The 12040-nt window shown below is 43.6% G+C and overlaps 1 protein-coding gene across 4 annotated transcripts in view; it reads left to right on the top strand.

The window, feature by feature from the left end:
• Window positions 1-12040, top strand: part of PCSK5 (proprotein convertase subtilisin/kexin type 5) — a 226986-nt gene that overhangs the window by 131256 nt on the left and 83690 nt on the right. For all 4 annotated transcript variants that reach the window (XM_035099987.3, XM_060280059.2, XM_035099988.3 and 1 more), the window contains exons 11-12: window positions 1472-1589; window positions 3767-3976. In XM_035099987.3, the coding sequence (XP_034955878.1) occupies window positions 1472-1589; window positions 3767-3976 (328 nt within the window). The remainder of the gene's footprint in view (window positions 1-1471; window positions 1590-3766; window positions 3977-12040) is intronic.

Raw genomic sequence — 12040 nt, forward strand, 5'->3', positions numbered from 1 at the left:
ACATAAAAATGGGTAACGTTTTGATGGTGTGGTCACATGAGTAAGCACATCTTTTTTTATCGAGATGTGGGGGATTGGCTGTTTTATCAATTCTGTAATGTTTTCCCAAATTGCTGTTATTTAGTCTGTGAAAATGATGGGCCTGTCTCAGTACCTAGAGCTGCTAGCCAAATCCATTTGATTGGGGCCTTTGAAGCGTGAGCATCGCAGACAGCCAAATATCAGCTGTCTGGAATGGCTGCACATGGAAGTCCATAATAGCACCACTTAGGCTGTTTTGATTTGGCTGGCAGGGGTCTAAATCACTTGTGTGTATGCATTTTTCTTTAAAATGGCAGGGCACATGTTAATGCTACTCTTTGCTCATCACAAAAATAAAGTTCTGAAATATTAAGTGTACTGTCTGTCAGCCATGGGAGGTTAATGTGGGTACTACAATACTGGGCAGTAATCTTTTTATCAGGAGTAAAAAGATAGACTTTTTAAATAAAATACATTTAAAAATCAAGTTGCTAATAGGAAGGTAGCTTTTTCTACCCATAGCTTGAAGAGTGTGATGAAATCAGGGTGCTAGTTGAACTATGTACGCAATTCTAACATGGTTTAATAGATAATTTCCATGAACAAATGCTCAAATGCTTAAAATTAACAGTAAGGATTACTGAATTGCCTTGAAAGTTATGAGTCCTAGAGCACATGATAACTGTGCTTGATACATTATACAGCTAACTTAAGCAAAACTCAGCTTCAATAAAGCGAAAAAGAGCTTACAGTATAAATCTATACTATAGTCTATGCTGTATCATATTTAGAATTCCACAGCAGCCAGCACCATGGTGTTTGTGGATTCTGATTATGGCTTTTACTCCTTATAACATTCCAACCTTTCATTCTAAAAGCTTGGGAAAAGCACGGTCTAAGGTGGGGAAGTGTTTCCCAAAGAGACTCAAAGATAATCTGGTTCACACACATTTGCTCCACCAGGCATTTTTCTATTGCTTTCTGATATTATAGAATCTCAGGTGTAGGTCTGGTTGATGCATCCAAGCAAGAAACATTGCCATTCTATAATTATCATTCTGCAAGCCCCACTTTTGTTTAAACACCATCTCGGCATGCAGCCACATACAGAAATGTTAATGTGAACCAGGTGGTTATCCAAAGATTGCAGGCAGTCACTTCTGTGATCTTAGTTGCAATTTTTCCAGCTGCTACAAACTCTGTAATTACATTACAATCACATGGGGGAAATAGATTGCACATGTATCTGTGAAGCAGACCCATATCTGACACCGCCAGTTAACAATTGAACAATGAATTTAGATATGATTGGCAACTATATGCAGTGTGGTTCTTGGCAATTAGGTGAGGGAGGAGAATTAAGAGGAATGTAGCAGTAATGTGTGTTGTGTTCTATGAAACAGCATAGAATTACTTTGCAATTGTAAACAATTCTGTTTATATTTTGCAGTTAGCCACCTATATGGATTTGGATTGATGGATGCTGAAGCCATGGTGATAGAAGCAGAAAAGTGGACAACAGTCCCTCCACAGCATGTGTGTGTTGAAAATACAGATCGGCAAATCAAGTAATGCTTGTTGAAGACATTTGTTGAGACATAATGCATGCATATATATTTACTGTGGTTGTACATTGCAGCAGCTTGCATTTGTTTGGTTTTTTGTAAGCTTATCCTAAGGCAATGGTTCTCAAACATTTTTTTTTCCTCCTGGCCATTTGAAGATTTCTGAGATTCTTGGCAGATCACTTAATTGCGTGTTTGTGTTTTACAAATCAAAGCACATATATAACTCATATTTTTTATTATTATTTCAGTGCCAACATTGTCATTGAAAATAGCACCATATTATAAAAATTATGGTCCCTAGGCCAGGGCCTTGTTAGCCCGTGAGACTCACAACAAGCCAATTTGAACAAGTGCCAGGTCAGCAATTAGCTCCTCCTCTGGGTGGTAGAGATGCAGAGAAAATACCTTCTCAGCTGCGGTTCCCCAATTGTGGAACCAGGGAGACGCACCTAGCACCATCCTTTTTCTTTACATTTTAGGCACCATGCCGTGCCATCCCTTTTCTTCCATGTGTTTGATTGTTGACCCTAACCTCTTTTTTGTAGTTTTGGATCTATTGCTTAGCTTTGGTATACTAGATAACAAATCATATCATTAATATAATATGATTTGTGTTTAATAATAATAATAATATATAAGTTTGAGAGGAACCCATCTAGTGTCAGCACTCAGTACACTTCTACCTCACAAACATTTCTGGGTTTGGGACAAGATCTAAGCTCTCACTCCCAGACCATGTAGGCTCTGAATATATGATCAGGGATGTCTATGCATCTGCAGTCTGTAGCATACCCTGTTTCTCATATTTTAAGACATACCCATAAAATAAGCCATAGCAGGATTTTTAAGCATTCAAGGAATATAAGCCATACCCCGAAAATAAGACATAGTGATAGGCACAGCAGCAATACCGGCCATGGCAGGAGGAGGAGGAGGAAAAATATAAGACATCCCCTGAAAATAAGCCATAGTGTGTTTTTTTGCGGAAAAAATAAATATAAGACATGTCTTATAATATGAGAAACACGGTACATATGCTTTGCTCAGACCTGCAGTTGAATTCATGGAAGTCAGGACTACAGGAAAATAGGTGCAACATAAATCCCAGTTGTTGTTTTTTGAAAAAAGAATTATATTAAGGATATTTGTGCTGTTATTCTGTGAATGTCACAGTTTATGAAGTTTCCATTCAGACTGTTTTTTTAATTAAATCCTTTGTTACTTTGATGAATACTGTAAGGGTGCTGTGCCCATACATAGAGGGCTCCCTGTGGGGCTCAATAGACTATTTCTTCACAGCATTAAGCTCCCCATCCGTTCCATGCAAACACCGAGACAATGCCCCAGGATATTATGAGCAATGGCAATTCTGTACATAATTCTGCTGCAGTTCTCTCTTTCTGCAATTCAAACGTTATTTGTGGTCTGGATCTCAGGTTTCCTATCTCAACTTTTCTGTCTCAGGTGGTATTTATCAGGCCTAAATCTAATAATTCCAATCAAATTATAATGACAGCCTCATAGAGGCTTGTAAAAGCCTGAGCCAAAAGTAAACTAGAACATACTTGGCAGAGAAACCAGTTTAATAATGAGGGTTAGTTGCTGTTTCTACCCTTCACCTCTCCAAGCCTGCCTTGTTTTTTGGAGGCCCTGATTATAACTTTTGTTTTTGACAAGCTCACTTCCAAGGATAGTTACTGATTTACATGATATGGAATTTACATCAAAGTGCATGTATCTTTAGTTGTTTCACAATATCAAGCTGTTGTGTGAAAGTTATCATTTGATTAACACGGTTTTATGAACCAGACTTCAGGGACACGTATGATGGCTTGTGACTTAAATGTATCATCTCTCATTTGTTCTTTAAGAAGAGGCTAACTCATACAGCTCAAATAATTTTAACAGAAAAATATGAAAGATGATATAAATTGTTTTCTGGAATCTGGAACTTCTGTAAACTAATTGGCTTTGTTGTTAAACTGTGGTGATGCTTATCTTTTAGCCTGTAGTACTATTTAAGTGAGGATATAATTGATTTCATCAAATGAATAGAATTAGAACTCAGGAATGTTTTTTAAAAAAGACCTGCTTAAGCCTATTTCAGTATCACCAAAATTCAATACACAGTTCAAGGATAAAAGTGATTTATGACTATGTTGATGTCTTTGAAACAGAACAATACGACCAGATAATATTCGTAATGGACCAGATAATGGTGTCCGTTCAATATACAAAGCAACAGGCTGCGCAGATAATGCGAATCACCATGTCATCTACCTGGAACATGTCGTCGTGCGCATCACTGTCACACATCCCCGGAGAGGTGACCTGGCAATTTATTTGACTTCGCCTTCTGGAACAAAATCTCAACTATTGGCTAACAGGTATAATAATCATATTCAACTTTCAGTCCAATAAGGGTTGACTGTCCAGGGTGTACTGTACACAATTTAAATAAAGGCAATGCTTAGATACTCATGTCTTGGAGAGAATAAAAAAATGAAGTGGAATTGAAGATCTGCTGCCACTATTAATATCAACAGTGGCTAGAATAATGTTGTAATCTTTAGCGTTGGACACAATAGATTTTGACAAATCCTTGAGGGATGAGATCATTGCAGAATACAGAGGAAGTGAAACAAGATCAATATTGCAAGACGATGGTTGATGGAGGAATAGCTGCTAATGACAAGTGCTGTTAAAGTTGTCCTTCCAGAATAAGGTTAATGCCAGAGTAGATGTTCCAGCCTGTCATGTCTGACCTGAGTGTTTCAGACATGATACTATCATAAACCTTAGTTCCATTGTTGATCTTGTCTGTCTGTCTTGAGTTCTGGTGCTGATCAAGAGCTTCTAACTGAATATTTGATGAACTCTGATTTTTATGAGGTTGTTTTCTGGGGTAAGTGGACAAGTGGTCCGAGAATCCTTTAGCATAATCAGTGGGTTGGGTTTGATACCTTAGCAGTTACGGTTAGCCACAGTTGAGTGTGGAAAGACATGTAATGAAAGAGTCAATGAAATGATGAAAAAGGCTTGTCTATTAATTTTAATGGTCTGGTTAGGGCTATTGTCGCTTTGGAAGTAATACTGCATAATGTGAGGACTTTTTCAGCTAAGTCTCCAGAGTTGTTAGCTAGTGCTCTCGCATGACCAGGTCATGGTGAACTTTGGTCCTTCAAATTTCAGTGGCACACTATGCAAGCCCAAAATTCTGCACCCCCGCCTCTCGCCTTCCATTCTGTTCAATTCACTACATCATAGTTGCAACACCCTTTGGCTCCCCCTAGACTCTGCACCCAGTGAAGCACAACCCATTGCACTGGCCTAAATCCACCTCTGAGCAGGTGACACTTCCACATGTGCAAGTTGCCTGTCTCCCAAGTTCTGACAATGCCTTCCTCTCTCTGTTGCATGTCCCATATTGATCTGGAGAGTCTCTCAACTGGAGAGCCAGTGTGGTGTGAGAGCCAGTGTGGTGTAGTGGTTAAGAGCGGTAGTCTTGTAATCTGGTGAACCGGGTTTGTGTTCCCGCTCCTCCAAATGCAGCTGCTGGGTGACCTTGGGCTAGTCGCACCTCTCTGAAGTCTCTCAGCCTCACTTCACCTCACAGAGTGTTTGTTGTGGGAGGGGGAGGGAAAGGAGAATGTTAGCCACTTTGAGACTCCTTAGGGTAGTGATAAAGTGGGATATCAAATCCAAACACTTCTTCAACTGTCAGGATCAGCTCTAAAGGGTGCACAGACATGCATGGGGAGGTGGGGACAGGAAAGCCACATGATGCATGCAACATGATGCATGAAGTCTTGGATTGGAGCCGCAGTTAGCATCCTTGCTTACAAGACCATCATTTCACTACTAGCAGAATGTCAGGTTTTGTGATCTTGCTTTGGTATAGCTGTTACATTTTGGCCTAATCTGCTGGCACTGCAAGCTTAAAACTACATTTTGTTTGGCGCTCTCCAAGCCCAGATAATACACAAAAGAGAGAAAATTAAAAGAAAGGTACATAAAGTTCAGCCTGCATCAAGTACATAAATTCAAATTGAAAACAATACATGGTTAAGTATTGGTGGGAAAGAATTATGCTCATTACTTCTAAGTCAACTTTTGAAGTGTTAAACTTTGCCTGTAGCATACCCTATGTTTGTCAGGGGTAATTGGCAAGTTTTATTTTAAGGTTTCCCTAAGTAATACAGTGGTGCCTAGCTAGACGAATTTAATTCGTTCCACGGGTCAATTCGCGTAACGAATTTTTCGTCTAGCGAGTCCTGGTTTCCCATAGGAATGCATTGAAACTTAATCAATGCATTCCTGTGGGCTCTGGGGGACGGCGGCATGGGACTGGGCTTTGGAGAAGGTCTCCGATGCCGGCTGTGTGCGAGGCGGCGGCAGGGAGAAGCTCTCTTCTCCCGGCCGCCGCCTCACCTGCCTTCCCCGGCATGGGACGGGGCTTCAGAGAAGGTCTCCGAAGCCCTGTCTAATGCCAGCTGTGCATGGCGAGGCGGCGGCCAGGAGAAGCTCTCTTCTCCCGGCCGCCACCTCGCCTGCCTTCCCCGGCATGGGGCGCAGCTTCGGAGACCTCCGAAGCCGCATCCCATGCCGGCTGTGCACAGCAAGGCGGCGGCGGGGAGAAGCTCTACTCCTCGCCGCCGCCTCCCGTCTGGATCGGACAGGTGGCGGGGGGGGGAAACCTTTGCCTTCTTCCCGCGCTAGTGTTCCACTGGTCTCTGCCAGTTGCCCCTCACGGCAAACGGCAGAGACCAGCGGAACACAAAGGGGAACCAGCTGCAGCGTGGGAAGAAAGCGAAGGAAGGTCAGCTGAGAGGCGCTGATCTTCCTTCGCCTTCTTCCCTTGCTACTGCTGGTTTCCCTTTCACTAGACAAATGCCCCTTTCGCTAGACAAATGTAGGTTTTGTAATCGGATGTTTTTATGGCCACGCTTCGCAAGATGAAGCGGCAGCCATAGAAAACCTCGTCGTTTTGCAAGGCAACCTCCGATCGCAAAACCTACCGTGTTTCCCCTTTTTTAAGACGTAGTCAGAAAGTAAGCCATGGCAGCATTTTTTAGCATTAGTGAGATCTAAGACACCCCCCGAAAATAAGACATACCTCCATGCGAGACCGCCGAGCGCCCCAGCCAGCCAGAGGGGCCTGGAACTGGCTGCTGTTGCTGCAGAGAACGCATGGAGCGCCCTGCAGCGCCTGGCCTCTTCTTTTCTTTTCTTTTTTTTGGGCTGCCCGAGGCCTGCCGCCCCGCCACCGGAACCGGCGGTTGCAGAGCGGAGCGCTCCGAAGCAGCGAGCGCTCGGAGCGCCCTGCAGCGCCTGGCTTCTTCTTTTGCGGGGGGGGGGGGAGCTGCCCGAGGCCTGCCGCCCCGCCGCCGTAACCGGCGGCTGCAGAGCGGAGCGCTCGGAGCGCCCTGCAGCGCCTGGCCTCTTCTTTTTTTGGGGGGGGAGGAGCTGCCCGAGGCCTGCCGCCCCGCCGCCGTAACCTGCGGCTGCAGAGCGGAGCACTCCGAAGCGCCGAGCGCCCTGCAGCGCCTGGCCTCTTCTTTTGGGGGGAGAGCTGCCCGAGACCTGCCCCCCGCCACCGGAAGCGGCGACTGCAGGGCGGAGCGCTCCGAAGCGCCGAGCGCTCGGAGCGCCCTGCAGCGCCTGGCCCCTTCTTTTGGGGGGAGAGCTGCCCGAGGCCTGCCCCCCGCCGCCGGAAGCGGCGGCTGCAGAGCGGAGCGCTCCGAAGCGCCGAGCGCTCGGAGCGCCCTGCAGCGCCTGGCCCCTTCTTTTGGGGGGAGAGCTGCCCGAGGCCTGCCCCCCGCCGCCGGAAGCGGCGGTCTGCAGCGCCGAGCGCCCGGAGCGCCCAGCAGTGCTGGGCGGAGCGCCGAGCCAGCAGCCTGCCGCCTCGGTGCCGCGCAGAGCGCCCAGCAGCACCCCGAACCAGTGGCCTGGCCCCTCCGAGGAGGCCTTAAGGTACCGTACAAGACATCCCCTGAAAATAAGACACCGTGTTCTTTTTTGAGTAAAAAAAGTTATAAGACGGTGTCTTAAAAAAGGGGAAACACGGTATTCGTTAAGTGAAAAATTCGTCTTGCAGGGCATTCGTCTAGTGAGGCACCACTGTATTGGAAAGATTGGTCATCAGTGTCTCCTCCACCCCCATGCTTTCCTTTGAAGGACTGTAATACATAAACTGACCCAGACCCTGTCATCATCATCTGAGGCTCTTCTCTGTGTGTCTCCGCCAGAAGAAGTCCAGAGAGTGGTCACACAAGAATGGGCCTTTTCTGCAGTGGCTCCCCTTTGTGGAATGTTCTCCTCATGGAGGGTCATCTGTCGCCTTCATTATACATCTTTAGGCACCAGCAAAAACATTCCTCTTCAACCAGGCCTTGGGCTGATTAATATTCTATGGCCTTTAAAATGTGTTTGGGGGATTTGTTTTGTTTTTGTTTTTGTTCTAACTATTTATTTGTGCTTTTATCTTGCATTTTCATCTTGTTAAATGCCTTCAGATCTTCAGATGAAGGACTGTATACAAATTTAATATGTTGTTGTTGTTGTTGTTGTTGTTGTTGTTGTTGTTGTTGTTATTTATTTATTTCTGGTATGCTCTTTTAAAAATGTCTAAGAGGATGCACAAATAATGTTTACAAGGTTATTTTCTTTCTAAGTAACTGAAAATATATGTGGTGGTCTGTTGCTGCAGTTGGAAATGTGCATCATCATTGTTCTGTAGAAAAGAGCTTGTTTTAATACAGAAATGTAATAAGGACAGGATAAGCAATGCTTGAAAACATTGTTGCATGTTGTTAGCTTCAGGAATGCCTTGGCAGCAGATATCCCCGATCCTTGGTCAGTGCTGTGTTGCTACTGACTCATAGAGACACTTTTTTCAGACATAGTGAACCTTGGATACACATGATTAATAGCAGCAATTCACATGTTTTTACTGAAGTCAGAAAAATCATTGATTCATCATTAATCTTGTGGGTTTGATTTGGAAGAGATTATTGAGATTGCTTGAACTGCAAAGATGTATTTAACACTTGAACTCTTAAAACATAAACAAATCTTCATTGTGCATTTTATTCGACAGTTAAGCTATTATATCAGACAGTGTTAGGGTTTTGTCTATGAATACTTCAATTTTTAATGGTGGTTACTCATTTTAAAAAAAACAACCTTAAGGGAGTGAGAATGATAGTGTTTGCTTTTAGGTATTTGTTGTATTCTGTTGTCATTTGCTGGAGGCTTTGCATTGTTTGTCAAAGTTACGACAGTTAACACCTGCCTTTTCACGTGGTTAGACTGGATATTCAAGGGACAGAACAGAAGAAAATAAGAGGAAAACCCAAGCTTAGAAAGGGACAGGGATCACATGCTTCATAAATTTGGAAGGCACCTTTAAGACCATCCGGTCCAACCCCCTGCTCAGTGGAGGAATTCCAGAGCAAGAACGTCTCAAACGCTTCTCCTTGAGGAGCTATAGTGGGGGTGGCCCACGACCATCCCTGGGCAATTGGTTCCATCGTCAATGTGTTCTTGTTACCAGTATGTCTCTCCAGATGTTAAACCAAAATCTACCCTCCTATAGCTTAAGCTCAATAGATCTAGTGCTGCCCTAAACTATGGTTTATTTAGTGTAGTATTGTGAGAAAATAACTACCAGCAGCTAGTAGCCCCAGTCGCAAGAAATGGAATATGCTGTCTTCAGAGACGATATACTTCGGAGAATCCAATCCTGTGGGCAGACAGGAGGGTGGGAGGGCTCCCACACCCTGCTTCTGAGTTTCCTAAGAATATCTCGCCAGCCCTTGCTGGAGTCCATGGAACTTTCGATTGATCCAGCCTGGCAGGTCCCCTAACCATCCACTGAATTACTGAAAGCTCTTGATCAAACTGTGAAAGCGAACAAGCAAAATGCACTGTTCCCACCTTCAGCCTGTTGTTTTTTATGAGATGCTTGCTTTGCGCTGTTCCATTCTATTTTTTTCCCAGTGAAAAACATAATTCTAAAAGTATTCTACCCATTTTTAATGCTGTATAGCCTAGGCCCCAACTTCTCTGTCTGAACTGGATGTTGATGAACCTCCAAAAGGCCCTGAGTGTTTCTGTTGATATAATTGACAGAAACAAGTGCTGTTCCAATGCATTAGCATCATTCCAGGCAGGCATGCAGTGAATAAAAAAATAAATAGATTCTATGGCTCTGGGGAAATAAGTATTGCTGAAGTCTAGGATGCAACAGCATGAGTAAGTAGATGTGGGGAAAACATTTACTTTTGTTTCTTTCAAACTGCAAAACAGCATGAAAAAGACACATTTTTTAAAGAAGAGTAGCTATTTTGCAATGTTACAGGGCCCTATACTTTTATTGCATGTAAGGCAAAATGCAAAATACTGTTAATCAGGGTTATTGACACAGGTCTGTGGTGCAAATTTGCATAAAAATTGCACATGTAATTTCTGAGCAAATTAAGATGGTGTGTGCTCAGGTCTCACTAGTACTGTACAGTCGTACCTTGGTTGTCAAACAGAATACATTCCAGAAGTACGTTCAACTTCCGAAAACGTTTGACAACCAAGGCATGACTTCTGATTGGCTGCAGGAGCTTCCTGCACTCATTCGGTAGCCACGGAAGCTGCTTTGGATGTTTGGCTTCCCAAGAATGTTTGCAAACTCACTCACTTCCGGGTTTGCGGCAATCAGGAGTCAAAACATTCGACTTGCAAGGCGTTCGGGATTCATGGTACAACTGTACAGTACTTCGCAGCATACCAATCAACCTTGTAAGAGATGTAACAAAAGCTTTGTGTTGAAAGATTTTTTTTATTTTTAAGGAGCAGGGGCCTGAGATGTGAGGCCAGCAGAAAGGTTCTTGGGCTTGGGCCTTTAATAAAGAAAAAGGCTTTCAAATTCAATATTGAGATTACTGTTGGTTTCCCTAAGTAAATTACATTGTTCTTCAAGTTTTATAATACTCAATGATTATATAAAAACAATCAATTGTCAGCAGTCCAAAGGTTTCAGTGTTACAAAATAAAGAGATATGAGCAGTTTATATAATATTTCCCCAAAAAGTGGTGAAGGAAAGTGTGACAGACACCCTCACTGAAGATGGGTAACCTGACGGCTATTATAGGTGTGTTATTAGATACGGTAAAATTTTCCGGTATTCCCACAACAGAGGTTTTTGATTAACTGTGGTAGCATCTACTGTATGTAGAGGGGAACTTGTGCCCAATTAATTCTCAACCAGCAAGTCCAAATAAGGAGGAGGCACTTTTAGAACAAAAGAAGAACTTTATTTCCTCTCAAATAAGTTATTGCCTAGTGATTCCTTTTGAAAGTCAGAATACTTTGTTTAAAACAAACACTTGTTACAGAGATATTTTACCGTAGATAATAGAATGTAGAGTTAAAAGGGACTCCGAGGGTCATCTAATCCAACCCTATGTAATGCAGGAATCTCAACTGGATCAATACATGACAGATGGCAATCCACCCCCATTTAACCATTAATCTTGTTTTGCCCTTTCCACCCCCACCATGTGCCTCTAATTTCAAGAAAGGCAGGCTAGGAGTGCCATGTGGGGTGTGTCACCTCAGCCCTGCAGAGCAGTGGGTTCCCGTCAACACATGCACTCCCACTTTCACGTGTTGAGATTCATTCCCCATCTGCAGTCATAGGATAGTTGTTTATCATATGACTGCATGTGTTTTTCATTCCACAGAGTGGAAGTGACGTAGACAGGATGTTCGTCTACTGTTGTGTTCCTGAAGTGGGACTGTTGTTTCCTTTGTTCTTTCTTCACTGCCTGCTATGCTAGAGAGAGGCAGCCATGCTAAACAGCTCTGAATGTCTGAGCTGGGCAAACAGATACAGACTCTGCATTTTGCCACAATAAAGCAGTTACAGTGGTGCCTCGCTTAACAAACGCTCCGTAAGACAAAATTTTCGCTTAAAGGAAGGATTTTTCTAGCGGAGGTTGCCTCGCTAGACGAATTCGTTTTACGAAAAATTTGTCTAGCAAATCACAGTTTCCCACAGGAATGCATTGAAATTCAATTAATGCGTTCCTATGGGCAAAAAAAAAATTCAATGCATTCCTATGGGATTCGCTAGACAAATTTTTCGTTATAAGAATAGACCCGTGGAACAAATTAAATTCGTCTAGCGAGGCACCACTGTATCCTTATAAAGCAGTTATCCTTATAAAGCCTTATCCAATGGCTTGTGTGTGTTGTTCTTCACGTTGGGGAACAATCACAGATTTGATTGCACCACCGGACGTACCCGGGCATGTGTGCACTGGCTTTGTCCCTGCCCTGGGCAGTCTCACAACTGTCCCGGGCGACAAATGCTAACACCGTGCATGCCAAAAACAGCTCCCAAAAGGGGCAGGGGTGGAACAGAGAAATCCCCACTTACGCATGTCCTGTAACA

The sequence above is a fragment of the Zootoca vivipara genome, chromosome 10 (genome assembly GCF_965207765.1).
Source record: "Zootoca vivipara chromosome 10, rZooViv2.hap1.1, whole genome shotgun sequence".
In the NCBI taxonomy this organism is placed as follows: Eukaryota; Metazoa; Chordata; class Lepidosauria; order Squamata; family Lacertidae; genus Zootoca; species Zootoca vivipara.